The 19,237-nt window shown below is 42.7% G+C and overlaps 1 protein-coding gene across 2 annotated transcripts in view; it reads left to right on the top strand.

The window, feature by feature from the left end:
* The window catches only part of lamb2 (laminin, beta 2 (laminin S)), a 50,766-nt gene that overhangs the window by 21,966 nt on the left and 9,563 nt on the right, over window positions 1–19,237 (top strand). Inside the window, exons 7-28 of one of the 2 annotated variants that reach the window (XM_036008050.1) lie at window positions 85–148; window positions 4,479–4,681; window positions 4,822–4,942; window positions 5,068–5,256; window positions 5,798–5,977; window positions 6,689–6,801; window positions 7,857–7,936; window positions 9,456–9,591; window positions 9,702–9,860; window positions 10,200–10,327; window positions 10,423–10,555; window positions 10,683–10,875; window positions 11,873–12,016; window positions 12,476–12,707; window positions 12,979–13,148; window positions 14,477–14,512; window positions 16,565–16,789; window positions 16,913–17,130; window positions 17,249–17,345; window positions 18,123–18,304; window positions 18,419–18,609; window positions 18,853–19,037. In XM_036008050.1, coding sequence (XP_035863943.1) covers window positions 85–148; window positions 4,479–4,681; window positions 4,822–4,942; window positions 5,068–5,256; window positions 5,798–5,977; window positions 6,689–6,801; window positions 7,857–7,936; window positions 9,456–9,591; window positions 9,702–9,860; window positions 10,200–10,327; window positions 10,423–10,555; window positions 10,683–10,875; window positions 11,873–12,016; window positions 12,476–12,707; window positions 12,979–13,148; window positions 14,477–14,512; window positions 16,565–16,789; window positions 16,913–17,130; window positions 17,249–17,345; window positions 18,123–18,304; window positions 18,419–18,609; window positions 18,853–19,037 — 3,379 coding nt within the window. The remainder of the gene's footprint in view (window positions 1–84; window positions 149–4,478; window positions 4,682–4,821; window positions 4,943–5,067; window positions 5,257–5,797; window positions 5,978–6,688; window positions 6,802–7,856; window positions 7,937–9,455; window positions 9,592–9,701; window positions 9,861–10,199; window positions 10,328–10,422; window positions 10,556–10,682; window positions 10,876–11,872; window positions 12,017–12,475; window positions 12,708–12,978; window positions 13,149–14,476; window positions 14,513–16,564; window positions 16,790–16,912; window positions 17,131–17,248; window positions 17,346–18,122; window positions 18,305–18,418; window positions 18,610–18,852; window positions 19,038–19,237) is intronic. The other variant, XM_031286249.2, reaches the window with a different exon arrangement.

Below are 19,237 nucleotides of genomic sequence, written 5' to 3'. Positions count from 1 at the left end.
CTCACTGCTTATTTTATTGTTATTTCAAGTCTCAGATAGTACAAATATGTAATGTGTGTGCTTAATATGTGTGTCTTGGCCTAGGTCATCTACAGAGTGTTGGATCCAGCCATCAGTATTGAGGATCCATACAGCCCGAGCATCCAGAGTAGGTCACGCTCATATTTTTAACAGCAGATTGATGGGGTATAACATTACGGGGTACTTTTTTTATTTAAATCCACAAAATAGCAGTGTTGTAGTCGAGACCACCTAAACCGAGACCAAGTCATCACCAAGACCAGACTGTATCGAGACCAAGTCAAGACCGAAGCCAGATTTGTGTTAGACACCCAGAGCTTCTTCTCTGTTGTTATTATTATACACATTACACACAGGCCTGGATTACACACACATACTCAGTACCTATACATGCAGTAATGGAGAGATGTCAGAGTGAGGGAGCTGCCCATGGAAAGGCGTCCCGAGCAGTTGGGGCTTTGGTGCCTTGCTCAAGAGCACCATGGCACTGCCCAGGAGGTGAACTGGCACCTCTCCAGCTATCAGTCCACCACCATACTTTGGTCCGTACGGGGACTTGAACCAGTGATCCTCTCGTTCCCAGCCCTCCCTACTAACTGTGCTACTGCCACCACCAGAGCTCCTTCTCCTGTCTCCCTCATTCACTTTCTTGGGAGTGTGTGTAAAGGGGGCAGGGAGAGGGGGGTTTACGGTAACAAATTTCAAATTAGATATGAGTCAAGTTAGTGGTTGCATTTGCAAGTTTTAACACATAGGCCTAAATCAGACAATGCACAGGCAATTTAGCGAAATCCCTGCAGTTGTGGTGTGGTGTGGTGTGGTTGACCGGTCTTGAAATAAAATCCCGAGTCCTCTTTATCCGAGACCGAGACGAGAACAAGAGAGTAAAAATGTGTCATCTTGGTGTGTTAATGTTGCTTTGCAGGCAGAGGGCTCTTTGATGTAAGAGGTTATAAAAGCTCTACAACCAGCTGAAGTACAGCGCATGTTGTAAAAATAAGCTCTTGTGAAAAAAACATATCATGAAACACATCATAATGACAGAAACCAAGCCATACTAAATGAAATACTACATAAAGCCAGGCAGCAAAACTGTTTGGTTCTGACTGACAATGACAGTACTTAAATTTGATTGGCGAAAGATCTGTTTCATCTTGTTGTCATTCAAATCATGGAGTAACGTACCAAGTGCTGAGGTGCCAGACTTCCCGGTCCTGATCATTTGCCATCACCACATCTGGACCAGAAGTTGGCAGCGTGTGTCCTAGCCACGCTGGCCCTCAGGGGCCAGTGAATCGCTGCCATGAGAAACACCCACCCAGAGGCTCAAACTTAGGCTACATCCACACTAATATGTTCTTATTTAAAAACACATCTGTTGCTACGTTTAGACCTCACGTCCACACTACTCCTGTGTTTCCGAACGCCTAAAACTGAGGCATTTGGAAACACTGCTGACCCTGTTTAAGTTTGAAAACTCCGGGGTTGCTTTGTAGTCTGGATGGGCACAAACGGAGACCTTTGGAAACGACGATGCACGTCATGCAGTCTCGGTTAGGAAGGCTTACATATCTTTCAGTAACAGTTCAACCTCCTATTTTCAACTTATACATCCAGGATTTTCAACTGCACACTAACGTCAGACTATCTGCTTCCTGTTAACACCGGCACGCGCATGCCTAGTGTGTGTGAATGGTCATGTGATATGCGTTGTCAGACGTGTTGATATGGACAGAGATCATTTCAGATATGGAGGCCTAAACGCTTGCGTGGACGGAGATCATTTTTGTTTAAAAATGCGGTTTGAAAAGGAAACATTTCTAGTGATGTATCCTCAGATGCCCCAATTATACTTTTATTCTCTTTAGAAAAATTTGCTCAATAGCTGCAGTATCACTATACCTTATCTACAAAAAAGTGTGCAGAATTCAAATTTGACTTTGACTTTAACTTTACCTTTACCTTTAAGTTTAATAATAATAATAATAATAATAATAGAAAGGGCTATCTTTATCCTTTGCGAGTCACATTTGTCACCATAAATCAAACTGCGGCCGACACAATTAGCTCTTGTTATCCAGCTGTGACACATTACGGACTGTAACAGCCCCACTCTCTGGGGTGTGAAACATGCCCTGCTGTGTGGAGAGATGTGAAAAGCAGCTGTTTCTCTCCCACACAGCCTCACTGTCCTAGCCTTCGTGTTTAGACTGGCAGGACATGAGAGCTTTTCCCAGAAACCCGAACTCGTTTTCCAGTGTAGCAGCAGAGTTGTCTTGTTCTGTTGTTAAATATCTCCCTGACCCCCTCACAGCTGAGCAGGCCATATTTCCTGTCTGCTGTTGTCATGACAATAATTCAATGTCCAAAGTCATTATTTCTTTCTGCATCACTCAAGTGAGAAATGGGGACCTTTTGCCCTGAGTTTAGCCTTTTAGGCAAACCTTCCCCTCTGTAAATATTCTGCCTCTTTGATTGGCAGACCTTATCCCAAATCACAGCCCTGACTCTAACCTCAACCATCTATGGACTAAAGCATTTGATAGCCATTTTGGGATAATACACAGCCTCTTCTGTGTTACTACAGACTGGGAAGAAGTGAAGTGCTACATTCTTTCTAAGTTATTACCAGTATTTCCTAAACTTGGTATTTTACTGTAAATTAAAACCAGTAACTAATCCGGTGATTGTAGTCTGTACATCCATGGGTACGCTGCAAACAGAAACTGCTATTGGCTGCTGGTGCCAGTTTAATGAACGGAGAACCAGACAGTCTTAGGGCAGTGGAGCTGGAGGGATTAGCTCTCGTCAGTCAGAGAGGGATTCTATTACTGCAGATAAAGTCAGCTGGTAGGGTCAGAGTATGGACGAAAATAAAGCCTCCCATGAAACATTTCATCCATCATCTTCCACTCCAGCAGCATTTAAAATGACAGGAAACTCAGGAAGCTAAAAGTTTTTAGAGGAATAGCCGAGGCATATTTCCTCTTCTGTCGTCATGGGAACGTAGGCCGTTGGGAATCAGAACAGTGCCAGTAATTGTTTATGACAAAGAAGGGAAAGGTGTGTGTGATGTGAAAATGTGTGTAAAGTGTGTTGGTATGCTTGTGTTTAAGTACACTTGCATTAGTTTGTGTGTGTGTGTGTGTGTGTGTGTGTGTGTGTGTGTGTGTGTGTGTGTGTGTGTGTGTGTGTGTGTGTGTGTGTGTGTGTGTGTGGTTTGTGTGTGTGTGTGTGTGTGTGTGTGTGTGTGTGTGTGTGTGTGTGTGTGTGTGTGTTGATGACTACAGGTGAACAGCTGGACTGTAAGAGCGGAGGATGTTCTGACCACAGCTCTTCCGGCAGATTGACAGACATTCTCTCTGGAAAGGAGTTATCTTTCTTTCTAGTACGAACTCCCTCCAAATAGTTTGAGAGGATAAAGAGGCAGGGTGTGGGTAGAACCATTTCAACACCCAGTACTACAGTTCCTTATTAAGTTTCCAGTCATTTCTCATTGTTGTGATGTTTCAGGTGTTTTGGTTTGCAATTTGTACTACTCATGCTAGTTGCGTTGCTCTAGGGATGTTATTGTCGATTGGTCGGTCAGTCAGTCCACTACTTTGGTCCACACTATCATAACAACTGTTCAATGGATTGCCATGAAATTTGCTACAGATATCGATGGTGCCTGGAGGGTAACTCCATAGTCCATTGGTGATCCCCTAACTTTTCATCTAGCCCCTCCAGCAGTTCAATATCTGACATTTTCCAGTACTTGCAAAAATATGCCTAACATTGACATCATCCATGCTGAATCTTATTTATGGATGCATATTGGTCTAGTGTTGCATGTGCAATCATCAAAGATATGTTGTGTGTAAAAATACTAAAACAGCATTACTTTATTTTATATAAAGATTAATATATTTGAATGTAAACAGGAGACATGCACCTAGTATACAGTATTACATTATAGGTATGACATGGTGAAATTGATGCATGATGAAAATCATTTTATATATCATCTTGATTTAAACTACTCCTCCCTACTCCCCCATTCAATGTAACCTCAAGTTGCCTAAAAACTCTGAGGACTAACTAAACCTTAGACCATCTTAGATCATTAACTGTTGTTCACCCATAAAGCTTTGCCCCACACTCAGTTCTGTCATGCTCCACCGGCCTTGACCTCCTCTTGCTGGTGCAAAGGTGCTTTTGTTAAGCAAATGTGTGTGTGTGTGTGTGTGTGTGTGTGTGTGTGTGTGTGTGTGTGTGTGTGTGTGTGTGTGTTTTCTTTTGAACTGCTGTCCTTCATCCTTTACCTCAGCAAATCATATCACACCATCCACCATAAGACTACCAGCTTTCATAAAACAGAAAACTTAACCAAAACTCAAGTGTCCACATGAAAAAAAGCCTTATTCTGCTTTCTGCTTTTCTCCTACTTATTCTCTTCTTGTCCTCTCCCCCAACAGACCAGCTGAAGATCACTAACTTGAGAGTGAACTTTACCAAGCTTCACACACTGGGAGACAACTTGCTGGACCCCAGAGCTGAAATCAAAGAAAAGTATTACTACGCCATATATGAGCTTGTTGTTCGCGGAAACTGCTTTTGCTATGGCCACGCCTCGGAGTGCGCCCCCATCAATGGCATCAGGGATGATATAGAAGGAATGGTGAGTGATGAGTCTTCAGTTACAGTACAGGCTTCTAATTAGCTCCTGTTTCCTCCTGTAATTTACTCTCACAATTTCAAAGCGTTTGTTTCTTCATCCCATATAGATTGCTTTAAATTCCCCTCTTATCTCCTTTTAAGGTTCACGGCAGGTGTGTGTGCAACCACAATACCAAGGGTTTGAACTGCGAGCAATGTGATGACTTCCACAACGACCTTCCCTGGAGACCAGCTGAAGGGCGCAACACCAACGCCTGCAGGAGTGAGTACAGAGGAGGAAGCAAAGGGGACATTAAGTGCAGTGCAAACACATCACAGAGCATTTGACATGTATTTGACATTAAGTTCTTTAAAATTTGTTTGGAATGGATGTCTTTTTTTTCCTAGAGTGTAACTGCAATGGCCACTCGACCATGTGCCACTTCGACATGGCGGTGTATTTGGCCATGGGAAACGTCAGCGGAGGAGTGTGTGACGACTGTCAGCACAACACTATGGGACGCAACTGTGAGATGTGCAAACCTTTCTACTACCAAGACCCTATTAAGGATATCAGGGACCCACAGGTCTGCATAGGTGAGTCTGTGTTCGTGCACTTTGGTTTTGTACTGTACTGTAGTATTACCTGTAGGTGGCATGCCATCAAATTGTAAAGATTCATATGTGCACATGTCACCCAAGTTTGGTTGCAATTGCATGTTGAATTTTAAGAGTTACGAGTGTTTGTCCCTGAGACCACGTTTACCAAATTTTGGCAACAAATTATAGAGAAACGGTATGGAATATCGAAAAATTAACTGATGGCATTTTTTCAGTCAGATTCATATTCTATGCACCAACATTGATGAAGGTTTGATGAAATATGCAGAAAAGTTTTTTTTTTTTTTTTTTTTTTTTTTAACAAAAAAAAATAGAAAAAAAGATTAAAATGTGGCCATGGCCAACACTGATAAATTCCCATGACACTAAGAGAGGCTACTGTTCACCACATAAACATCACATTGCAACACCAACTCAAAACATACACAACCAGACAAACTGAACTAAGTGCAGATATGTTAACAATATTGAAGTTTCTCATGCATCGAAACTGACCTGGCACCTGTCTGTGCCATAGCTTGTGACTGCGACCCAGACGGTTCTCAGAATGGAGGCATGTGCGACAGCCACACCGACCCTTCCCTCGGCATGTTGGGAGGTCAGTGCCGTTGCAAGGCCAACGTCGAGGGGCCGCGCTGCGACAAGTGTAAGACTGGCTTCTTTGGCCTGAGCGCTGACAACCCTCAGGGCTGCCAACGTGAGTACAGTCTCAGTTTTCATTCACACAAATATAGAAATGTTTTAATGTACCAGATTGTCGTCCCTAATTCTGAAAATAACTCAAATGAGCAAATTAACGTTTTGATCAACTCCTTCCTGCTCCTATCTGGATTTTGGTGACTGAACAGAAAGACAGTTTTTAGAGAGATTTTAGTCAAGTCACACCAAACATGTAAAAGTGGTATTCAGCGTGGGCGGAGGGAGCTGGACATGTCCGTGACATCCTCAGTGGAAATTGTGCCCTGTTCTGCTAGGCTTTGTAAAAAATGCATCTCACAATCTGCGTCACAAAGAAATCAGTCTCGTTTTGCCAGACCTTCCTCCACAGCGCCGCGGAGGAGGGTCTGGCTAGTCCACACAGCATTACGGTATGGGAGAAAAAACGTGCTCTGGTTTATTGGCATTTCTTTAAACCATTGACAATTGTCATGGGCAGCGCTAAGCACCGGGCAGAGCCACGGTGCAGCTGCAAAAAAGCCTCGGGAAAAAACATGTTTTGGTGGAACATGTACGTTCAAAGGTTGTTTTAGTCGTGCAACAACTACATAGAAATGTATTTAGAATTGTGATTGAACAGTGGTTGCAGTTGGTTTTATCACTTTAAAACCCTGCCTTTCAATGTGCTGCAGTAACTAATCATCTATCTGTGAAAACCTCATCAATTTTGCCCTCTACCCTTTGCCACCAGCTTGCCAGTGTGACCACAGGGGAACAGTGTCAGGTAGCTCCCAGTGTGACCCAGTCAGTGGAGATTGCTTCTGCAAGCGTCTTGTCACTGGACGCAGCTGTGACCAGTGTTTGGTAAGGCAGTGCCAAAAAACTTTGACTTTTGTTTTCTGGCTTTAAGTAAAAAAAATATCAATATATGTAATTTTCTCTGTCTCTGTCCTTCCCATCCACTCTGGTTCCTGTCAATAAGCCCTGTTAGTGGTAATGTGACAGACAAAAACCTTTCGGTTTACCTTGCTGACTTTTTTTACTAACCTTCTTACCCTTGGATAACACTGTTATTATTTTTTGGCACTTAACATGATACAATTAAATGTCAATGTAAGCGTTTAATCTTATTTCCTTACGTTTCACTCCATGGCCCATATTACCTTTATCTTTTTGTTTCCTTTTTAACTTCTATATAAGTGCTGCTGATATTCTTCGCTCTGTTTCTTTCTCATATTTTTCATCCACTCTCTTCTGCACAGAAGCCCAAGATTTTAGGTGGTGATCAGCTTCCTGTCATAATTCAACCTCTTGTCCCAAACTGACTCAGCCAGGAATAGTATAGGCAGGAATGTGAGCTCCTGCCTGGGCCCTGTGTCTAAATTTAGCCCAAGGATTTGAGGCTTGTCCGGTTGGTGTGGGTTACAGCAGGCCTAAAATGGTCAGGGCCTGAAACAGGTCCGAAAGTGGATCATGTCTTCTTCCATGTGAAGCTTCATTTAAGTAGCAATGGTGTAATGTCAACATCGGACAGAATTTTAGAATCCTCCAGAAAAGATCTTACTGTCACTGAGGTAAAAGTGTATTCAAAACAAAAAGAAATACAATTAAAGTAAAAATGAAGTTGCTGACTGCAAAAGATCCAGTATTCACATTGTTAAGTCAGCTTTTCTTTTGAAAGAGAACATTTCAATATCAATTGAAAGGAATGGTGTGGTAATAGTATTCCCCAAAGGTATGTATGACTCACTTATGACAGTCAAACTGCAGTGGAAGTTCCCTTCTCACTCTGGAATAGCATGGAAAGTGATGCATCGTGTCTGTCTGGAGCCAGCTGTTCAACTGTCTGTCTGTTGAGTGGTTGCTCTGTTTCTGTCTGTCAATCACCCTGCCCTCTGTCTGTCCTTCTGTGTTTCTAGCCAGAACACTGGGCTCTGAGCCACGACCTAAACGGCTGCCGAGGCTGCGAGTGTGATATCGGAGGAGCCCTGGACAACCAGTGAGTGATGCTGTAGCTTTAATTCTAAATCACAGGTCACACATGAAGTTTGAGAGCTGTTACAAACTAGGTACCATAGCATGGAGGCTACTTTCAAATCCACTCAGAAATGAATTACTACAGTATCTCCAAAATAGCAGCTTCAGCTTTGTGTACTCAGATTAATTGGCCTCCACCTTTACCCTGGGAGCAATAATTTGTTACACCTGTTGTCATGTTAATTAAGTATTGGATTCATTTTCTGTGCCACTAGAGGTTGACATCCTCTATTCAAACCTGAAACACTAATTCATAACCTCAATGATAATGGAAACTTTGATAACTTTTTCAGTCAACCATACGGTCCAGAATGAAATATCTCTAAGATCTATTGATCTTTTTTTTTTTACACACATTCATGGTCACACAAGTGGATGAAATCTACTGACTTTGTTGATCCCTTGGCGTTTCCTCTACCGCCACCATTAGCTTGACATGCAATTCCCACTATTAGATGAATTGCCATGACATTTGGTACATCTTTTAACTTTTTCACTAGTGCCATCACCAGCTCATCATTTTAATTTGTCCAATTCTTTGGTTTAGGATCAAATACCAACAAAACTAATTACATTTTCATCAGCCTCAGCTGTACTTAGTTTAGTGCTAATTAGCTGAAATTATGCTAACACGTTGAACTAAGATGGTCAACATGGTAAACATTATAGTTACCTGCGAAACATGCATGAAACAGCATGTTATCATTGCCATAGAGTGTTGCAGGTATGACGTATTTTTGTAGGCCAACCCAGAAGTTACTATCGTCCTGGTTCCCTACGACAAAAAGCATATTGGATTATACAATTGGATTATTGCAGAAACTAAGCTCTGTGGAAAACAAAAGTTTATGATACTTATACATGTTGTTTAGCAAGATACTCTTCACAAGTGAACACCACTTTTATTTATGATTTTATTATGATTTTTTTTTAGCATAAATGCAATCGCCAGACATTAGGCTATAAACGAACGACACCGCGGTCGCATGACTAGGTCACCACCACTAGCTTCCAACTGATGTTGGTTGTTTGAAGTGAAGACGTCTGTAGTCTCATTTAGCCACTTTTTAGCAAATGCCTTTTTAAAGACTCGTAATGTCTTCAAAATTCATGAGTGGGGTATTAACGGACCTATTTTATGTTGTAGATCAAAACGTGAAAAACCTCTTTAGCTTTTTTTGCACTTCCGGTTACCTCGTCTTGAGGTAACCGGAATTGCAAAAAATGCTAACTCATTTTCAGTTTTAGCTATAGCTATAGCCTCACAAAGCAGCTAGCATGACCTGAGACACTTGTTGTTAGCTTGTCTTGTTATAAGGTAGTAATGATTTACCAATGTCATATTTAGAAGAAGCCTAACTGTGAACATTAAAATAGTAATTGTTTACTGACTAAGGGCTAAGCACCCAACATTGGTAGCTAAGCCATATCATATCAACTGTAGCAGTGAAATAACAAAGCTATTTGTGTCTTCTCTGTAGCTGCTCCATGGAGAGTGGTCAGTGTCGCTGCCGCAGTCACATGACAGGACGCCAGTGTATGCAGGTGGAGTCTAGATATTTCTTCATGGCTCTGGATCACTTCCTGTATGAGGCTGAGTTGGCCAAAATGGGGCAGGTGAGCCCACCCATATTCTTCATCAGCACACATTTGTATTGGTGTAATTGTGTGGCTTCAGTATGGAAATATATTTAAAAATATATGTGACTATGTCTGTATATTCTCAGGGCTGTACTTTGGAGACCAGGGAGCACCAGCCGGGTCGCCCTGCCACATGGACGGGTGTTGGGTTTGCTCTGGTACCTGAGGGTGGCACTCTGGAGTTCCTAATCAGTAACATCCCCTACTCCATGGAATATGACCTGCTCATCCGCTATGAGTCACAGGTCTGTGCGTTTGTACATTAACATTTCTGCTCAGCTCAAAATAAAGTGTTTAAAGGAGTAGTTAAACGTTTTGTGAAATATGCTTACTCTCTCTCTTGCTCCACTAACTATTATCGTAAAAGAACATGATAGTGGATTTGCATGTTTCAGCCATTTGGCTATAAATCAGGGCTATTTTTCATGTTAAGCATTTTACAAAGCATTTGTGATTGATTAGCTATCATCCAGGTAGCCATTACTTTACGTATAACTAACCTCCTCCTCTTCTCATATTTCACGATGAGTATGCTTCACCGCAGTCTGTCTGCATATTAACCATATAACACTGATTCTACCCAGATGCCCCGAGACTGGGAGGATGTACAAATAACAGTGATCCGTCCGGGCCCGATTCCTACCAGCAGCCCCTGTGGAAACACCATCCCAGATGATGACAGACTCACTGTCTCTCTGCCGGCTGGAGCCAGGTCTGTGGCACACACACACACACACACACACACACACACACACACACACACTCAATCGCTAAATGTCCACTGTGTGCTGACTGTGTTTGCTCCAGGTTTATGGTCCCTCCTCAGGCTGTGTGTCTGGAGAGAGGTGTGACTTACACCCTCCGCTTTGAGTTCAGACGCTATCAGGATGCTAACAGCATCCTCAATGGAGCGGCCAACGCTGTCCTCCTTGTGGACTCTGTGAGATGAATTTCTTTATCCAGTCCTCTAAAATGCACATCTAGATCATGAGGCAATGGCCGTTTTCATTCCACACACAAACATCTCCCACTCTCTCCTTTTGTTAAATCCCTGTTCTTTGCTCCAGATTGCCTTGATGCCACGCCACTCCTCCATGGAGATGTTCAACGCAGGGGATCTTGCTTCTAACAACAGGAAGCAGACCTATGAGCGGTACCGCTGCCACGAGGGGGCTAAGAGTGTAACCCGCCCACTGATGAGTGACACCTGTGCCAAGCTAATCACCAGCATGTCAGCTATCATTAATGACGGGGCTCTGTGTGAGTGAAAAAAGCCTTATTATGCCTTGTTTGAATGACGTTCATGATGCTTACAATGCAGTAGGCTGCAGGGCTACATGGCCTTTACCCTGACCTCTGACTTCCTGTGGAGGAAAAAAAACATAGCATAATTATTAGGATCAGTGAAGTTAACATTATTAATTCCATTTTTAAAGTGTGGAATTTATTTATTGGTACGCTTATTGAGATTTCTTTGATAACCTATTGTTTACTTGACTATTTCCTTCATGCTTTTCTCCTCTGCATGAGATTCAGCAGGGTATTGCAAGATTTAGATGTGTTTTTAGCATTATAATGGTACTCAAAGGCGGCATATCTTAAAGCAGCTATAATTTATATTTTTTATTTTAACAGTGTATCAAATAACTGAAATGACACTGTGAAAACAATGTAACAATGTTAAAGGGGTCGCTCATAGTGAAATACAGAGAATGATTAGCTAAATCTGCTGCTCCCCTCAGCTTTATGGAGCTTTATAGCAAGTTCCAGCTCATTGTTTAACTCTCCGGCATGCAACTTTACTGTTTTGTTTCACTCTCGCTGGAGCTGTTTTCATTGAAAGGCTTGAAAAACCCACTGTACACTACCTGCTCAGTACCAAACAGCAGACAGACACAGATAGAGACTAGCTGGTGAACATAGTGGAGCATTTAGCAGCTGAAGAGACAGATATTTCCCTCAGGAGTTGGTAGAGACCGAAAGCAGAACTATACATTGTCTTTTTAAACATTGCTGCAGTATCCTTATAATTTCTATTTCCTTCCACAATAAGTGAATAAATGTTCAGCTTGACTTTAAGTTGTAAATCTGTGCAACACAGTTGGGTGACCTGTAAAACTAATAATTAATCACATTAGCCTGACCGTCAGTCATCAGCCTTTGTTTGTTCCTTTTGTTCCCAGAATTCAATGGGCTGGTTGTTTCCATATGTCAGGGTTCAGTGACTTCATGCCTGTTCTTCTCTGTCCACCTCCAGCTTGTAATTGCGATCCTCAGGGGTCCATCAGCGCCATGTGCGATGTCCGTGGGGGCCAATGTCACTGCAGGCCCAATGTGATTGGTCGACACTGTGACCAGTGTGCTCCTGGAACTTACGGCTTTGGACCCTCAGGCTGCATAGGTGAGAAACACTGGACCTTTCAAATTTCTTTGAAATCTAGACCAGTTTATGGAGGATATGCCGTTTTAATATTTTACACCCCTAATCTGGTTGGATTTTTCCAACTAATGTTTAAACTTTACCTGGAAGAGGTTAGTAGGCAGTGCAAACACAGTAACAGCTAATGAAGCAGCTTTTTGTTCTTCTATTCTATTAACAAGTTGGAGTGACAAATTGTGGTGTAAAATGAGCTTAGACACACTTGCAGAGCCTTTGATTAGTTATAGGCTATGCTGCTAGCGCCCTCTACTGTCTCTCCATGAACAATTGCAAATCCAAAAGCCCCTTTACTTAAATTATTTATTCCCCATCCCTCTTATTACTTTCTCTTTCATTGATTCCATTTCCGCTCCACTTCACTTCCTCCAATCATCCTCCTTCCAATATGGCTTCCCTTATCCTTTTCCTCCCTCGGTGCAGCCTGCAGTTGCAGCTTGGAAGGCTCTGTGACTCGACTTTGTGACAAGTTCACTGGTCAGTGCCAGTGCCGCCCCGGAGCGTTTGGTCAGCGCTGCGACGGATGCCAGGCGGGTCACTGGGGCTTCCCCAGCTGCCGACCCTGCCAGTGTAACGGACACGCCGACGCGTGCGACCAAAGGACCGGAGTCTGCATCAACTGCAGGGACAGCACTGGAGGAGACAAGTGTGACAGGTGATGTTTCAGTGTGAAGATGACACAGCTGCATGAGATCAGGTCCAGTTTAAACATGAAATATATTGGAATATGGGGATAAAGAAAGGGATTTAAAAAATCTGTTGTGTTCATCTTCCTCTGGTCATATAATAAAACAAGCATGAATATGATAAACTGAACTTGCATATACAGTATGCATACTTCTACTTTGTTGTTGCAAAGTTGTCTGTTAGAGTTCACAGGATTTTATTTTACTATTTTTATTTCAACTACTTTGTCATTTTTGTAGGTGTGCCAATGGTTACTATGGTAACCCTGTTTTGGGCAAAGCATCCAGTGGTCAGTGTCGCCCGTGCCCCTGTCCCGACGGCCCCAACAGTGGACGCCACTTTGCTGCATCTTGTTACCAGGACAACCGTAACAGACAAATTATCTGCAACTGTAACCAGGGCTACACAGGTAAACCTAGACTCTTGTACCCTTGCTGTGCATCTCTTCTTCTTTCCTTCCTGTTCCATCAGTCCTTGCTTTCTGCTCCGTTTCTCCTCTTCATTCCTCAGCAAGTGACGCTAATGAAATCATCTTCCAGATGTTTGTGTGGGTGATTCATTTTCTATAGAACGAAGGACGTTGTGAATACCTGAACATTATATCACTGCGTCATTATACTGCTCTTCATGATGCAACAAAGAAAGTGAACATGGTAAACATTATATCCGCTAAACATCAGCATTTTAGCATTGTCATTGTGTCCATGTTAGCATTGTCATTGTGTCCATGTTAGCATGGTGACATTAACATTCAGCTCAAAGCACTGCTGTTTCTAAATACAGCTGCACAGAGCTGCTGGCATGACTTAGGTTGTCCAAAATTCCATACTAACATGCTATTTAGTAGGATGAAACAGTATGTGAGATTTTTTAGTATGTCCGAAATCTTAGTATGAAACCAATAGTACGCAAATTGCATATTATTTCCGGTGAAATATTACACAATGCAAACACTGGACACTACGCCGGCATAAGTGTCCCACAATGCAATGCACTAGTAACGACAATGTTGATAACTCATAACAGACAGCGGACAGCAACCAGGGCAGCTCTGTAACGTCAATAACGCTTTCATTTACATTGCTACATATTTAAATCTGTGATTTTGTCACCTGCGACTGTCGGTCTAGTTGCTTACCTTTTTCAGTAATTTAAGCGTTATTTGGTGATGCCGCTTAAGCTGAAGTCGGCAGGGGTACCATGGTTTCCCGTCTCCAACGGCAAGGAGGCTTTCAGGAAGTGAGAATTGTAATTGAAAATGATAGCTTAGTGCGTCCGAAAAGATACACATTACTGTTTTCTTTACACAAAAGTATGTTGAACGATAGTATATTGTATGTAGTGCAATGTATGCAATTTCGGACGCAACCTTACACTCTTGGTAAGATACTTTCTCCATGTAACAAAATGTTGTTCAAAGGGAAATGTTAGCGGAAAGGTCAGGAGCTCATCAAAATCCTGAGAAATCACTCACTGGGGACCATGAATATACATCTCTATTATCAGGCGAGTCTAACAGAGTCCATCTTTATTACCACAGCTCCATGTTCAACCACTGAGGTTATCCTCCTCCAGAGCAGTTCTGAAAAACGTTAGTAATACACTCCAACACATAAACTCCTATCTTCTACCTTATATGACAAGGTAAAGGATATAACTGGTAAGAATGATGTTTCTCAGACATGGTGAATCTGGTAACCTGTGTCATTTCCTCCCTCCCCTGTATTACTGGCACAGGGATTGTTAAACGCTCCGGGGTGACCATTTTTAAGCGTGAGTAATGATGGTTGTCCCCCGTCCTCCCCTTCTCTTCCTCCTCCTCCTCCTCCTCCTCCTCCTTAATTTTCCACCAACCCTCCACTGTACTGTACCAATCCTACCCATGCATGGCTTCAGCACCCCTCTCATCAATGGTGCTGTGCCACAGTGCACTCCTGCCCATGTGTGACACCTGGCTCAAAGTAAAAAGTCACCCCTTTCCAATTGCTTTTGTTTTATATGGCACTAAAGGGACCCAGAATCAGGGGTGTCGGACTGGGGGTGGAATGGGACTGAGTACCCAGGGCCCTCGTGTGAGGAGGACCCAAAAATATGCTAGAATGAATAGCTGTGGCTGCAAGGAGGGGCTCATAGAGAATGCCTTTCTACAGGGCCCAGAATTTTGTGCTACACCCCTGCCCAGAATCATTATTTTTGAGTACTTGTGTCAAAAATTGGATTCCACTAAAAATAAATAAAAGGAAGAGGTTTTGAGGAAGGGTTTATATGCAGGCGATGGTTGATTCTGAGTCTGGGTCAGCTTCTGTCTCTTGTGTTTGAATTGGGTTTAACTGTTCCTTTATCTGTGAATAAAAAGATATTTGGATGTGTTTGAGCAGTCATTTCCTAGAGAAAATGAGCTGTACTGATACTTCAATATAGTCATACAGCCATGATGAATACACCGATGTCACTTTTTTTTTTAATCAGCCTGGCTTTTCTGATAAAGCACAACAGAGCATGCTGAATGAATGTCAGATGTCCACTGCATCATTATGACCTTTCTGTTAGAAAAAGCAGGACAGGGCCCCTGGTTAGCTCACCTGGTAGAGCAGGCACCCATATATAGAGGCTTATTCCTCGAAGCAGCGGCCGCAGGTTCGACTCCGACCTGCAGCCCTTTGCTGCATGTCATTCCCCCTCTTCCTCTCCCCTTTCATGTCTAAGCTGTCCTATCCAAATAAAGGTTTAAAAATAATCTTTAAAAAAAAAAAAAAGAATAAGCTGACTTTCGAAAGTACAGGAAGAGAGAGGTAGTGGACCTAAACAACTCTGTAAATACACTGTAGCCGATTCAATTTGTCAACTTTCCCTCCTTCTGCTCAACACTACTTCTACTTCCCTTTGCCCCCTCTCTCTTTCATTCTTGTCCTTCATCCAACTTTTCTCTTTTTCTCTCATCTGTGCTTCAGCCTTTATTCTGCCCTACTCTTTCCTCTCCCCACCATCTCATTCCTTCTTTCTCTAATTTCCTTCTGTGCTCCTTTTCCTGCTAGACTCAAATATGCCAAGAATTTCTTCTTTTGAGTCTGACCTGAAGGGACAACAAATGAGATATAACAGTGAGGGAAAACAACCTAACTAAAATAATGATTCACTGGCAAAAGAATCCAGCCGGATTATTGTTGAAGCTGTGTGGCACAATACTGTATATACTGTAGTTGAGGACATTTATGGTACTGATGCAGCCAAATAATTAATACACAGCACAGTGTGGGACACTATTGTGCAAACCAGGATGTGTCTGTAGTGGTTTCACTTGTCTCTGTGGAGTTTCTTGAAGCAGACTGAGACATCATGCAAAAATATAAACAACAAAGAACATAATATAAAAGTCTGCTGACTAATGTTTTAGTCTATTATGTAATCAATCAGTATAGTGATATGTTGCATAATCTCCTGAAGAAGGGTGTGATGACAACGTCTTACACTTAACTAATAAGAGCTGGTTAACCCAACCCTATTGAGTGATGATGGATAACAAAACTGATTCTCGTAACATGCTGTGTTAATATAATAATTTTCATGCTTTGCAGAGTCTAGGCAAGTTGAGGAGGGTCCTCATTTGTTGAATCAAGATGACCTGTTGATTGTGCTGCTGTAAATTCACAAGTTCCCTGCTTCCTGTTGTTTTATACACCCTAAAAACAGCTTGGGAAGTCCTGTAGAGCACTTCACCCATTCTTAATGAAATATGTTTCAGTTCAAATAAAATCTCCTCCCTCCACTCCTTTCTTATTGTAATTCTTGTTCCCTTTCCTTTTTGCTTTTTTTTCCCCAATTCAGGAGCCCGATGTGAGGAATGTGCTCCGGGTTATTATGGCAACCCGTCTCAGCCTGGAGGGCGCTGCCAGCCGTGCCAGTGCAACAACAACATAGACATGTCAGACATGGATGCTTGCAACAGGGAGACCGGAGAGTGCAGAAAATGCCTTTACAACACTGAGGGCACCAACTGTGGCATCTGCAAGAGCGGCTATTTCGGGGACGCTTCACGACGCAACTGCAGGAGTGAGTGACATGTTCGTTAAAAAGAAGTCTGCCAAAAGAAAAGGCATTAGCTTGCATGTTGATGTTGTTTAAAAAAAAAATAAAACAATATCATGATGATGCATGTTTTTTTTTGCCCTTCAGAGTGCACATGTAACTTCCTGGGTACTGACAGCAGCCAGTGCATGGAGCGTGAGGACTGTGTGTGCCAGCGTGCCTCAGGGCAGTGCCAGTGTCTACCAAATGTTATAGGTCTGCCATGTGACCACTGCGCCCCCAACCACTGGAACCTGGCCAGCGGGAGAGGCTGTGAAGCCTGCGGCTGTGATCCTAACAACTCAGTCACCTCCTCATGTAATGAGGTAGGGTAGACATCTCATGATAAAATACAAACGTAAAGTACTTTCACATTCATTCACACTGACGGAAACAAAAGGAACTGATGTGTCATGCTTCTGTTTTCTCCACTCTGTTGTGCAGTTTACTGGGCAGTGTCAGTGTCGTGACGGCTTTGGCGGGAAGACCTGCACAGACTGTCAGGAGAACTACTGGGGAGACCCCAGGACACAGTGCAGAGGTTAGAAACATAAGGACATAATGCATGCTCTTCAGAAATGGTCTAGTTGTGATGAACATGATCAAGAGACCAAACGATTCAATGCAGAAGTCAAGTGCTTTCGGGCTTTATAGCTGCTCAGGCAGAGAGACGGGTTGCACAGTAGACAGTACAATACACTGCAAAAATACATACAGCTCATGTTGGCCAACACTGAAACTGTGCACCTAATAACACATTTTGCATTAGGTGGAGACCTTGGTACCGAAGGCTAACAAAACAAAAATCAAAGCTAAGCACCAGAAACAGGTAGAAATATTCTAATGAGCCTGCATGTGACATAGGAAGGGGGAGCCAAATCTGAATGGCTTGTTGAATCCCATGTTTTCTGATTTAGGCAGCCCACAAATGAAAACTGACTGGGATATCTTATTTCACAGTTCGTGGGTTGGTTGGCACCCCAGATAAACAAATATTAATTATATTATATATATCTAAATTTGAATAATTGCATACAAGATGTATGGTGAACTACATAAATGTAGAATTTTGGCTAGCCTAGAAAACTTACAAAATTAATTTTATTAGAATAATGAATGGTTCAAATAGGATAGATCATGTCAGAGCAGTAACACAACTAACCAGTATGAGGCCTTATAACCACCTCGTAATCAATCAATCAATTTTTTCAGTTAGCATAGATACATTAGTGTCAACAAATGAGATGTTCTCATTATAAACTAGGTCCTGTTCCATATTCACCGCACACTCCCTCCTTCTCCTTCTCTCCCGCTCCAGCTTGTGACTGTGACTGGCGCGGCATTGAGACCTCTCAGTGTAACCGGGTGACCGGCCACTGTGTCTGCCAGCAGGGGGTGTCGGGTGTCCGCTGTGACCAGTGTGCCAGAGGCTTCTCTGGCCAGTTCCCCGACTGCAAACCCTGTCATCAGTGCTTCGGGGACTGGGATCGCATTGTGCAGGTGCAGTTTCATGCAAAAGTGGACGTCTAATCCTCGGTCAGCAGACGCCAAATGTGAAATATGGAGTCAACCATAATCTCATCTCTTCTCATCACAATTTTGTCTTACTACCAGGACCTGGCAGTGCGTACCAAGGCTCTGGCAGAGCGTGCCCACGAGATTCAGACCACGGGGCTTACCGGGGCCTATGAGAAGGCCTTTAGGGACCTGGAGGAGAAACTGGCACAAGCTCAGGGCATTGTCAACGCACGCAATGCCACTGCTGCAGCCGTCGCTACCCTAATGGAGCTTATTGAAGAACTTAGGTACAGCTTTTACACTCCACTGCATTTTAAAAGTTTCCCAAGTAAAAAAATATCCATCTGAAGTCATTATTCACATAAGGTAGCAGTATCAAGATTACGATACTTGAGTTAGGAATTGTTTTGAAAAAAGGATTGAACAAAAATGTCTTAAACCTGCTAATGGTATTCAATTTGAAATTACATTTAACATCTTATCAGGATTACAATTTACATCCCCCAACAACTGCTTGTCTTGCCCTGCAGAGCGCAGATCGCCGAGACCACTGACACCCTGAACCGTCTGGAAGGAGACCTAACCATCGTCCAGGAAAGCAACTCGGAGGCAAGCAAGGAGCTGAGTGCTCTGGAGAGAGAGGCTAAAGAACTAAACCTCACTTCAGAGCAGCTACACCGCCAACTGGATATCCTCAAAAACTCCAACTTCCTAGGTGAGAAAAAAAGAGGGAAGACAGATCCTCATTATTCAACCATTCCCTCTATTACCTCTGACTTTCTGCCGCTGTGGGCTTTCTTTTAACTATCCACACTCTAAGTTCACTCACATGCACCATCATGATTCCTAATCCTCTTCCTCTTTTCATCACTTAGTCAAGAATCTGTAATACCTAATAATCCATTTAGATCAATC

This window comes from Sander lucioperca, chromosome 12 (genome assembly GCF_008315115.2).
Source record: "Sander lucioperca isolate FBNREF2018 chromosome 12, SLUC_FBN_1.2, whole genome shotgun sequence".
NCBI classification, from domain to species: Eukaryota; Metazoa; Chordata; class Actinopteri; order Perciformes; family Percidae; genus Sander; species Sander lucioperca.
The sequence above is the reverse complement of the archived record's forward strand: the minus strand, read 5'-3'. Positions and strand labels throughout refer to the sequence as shown.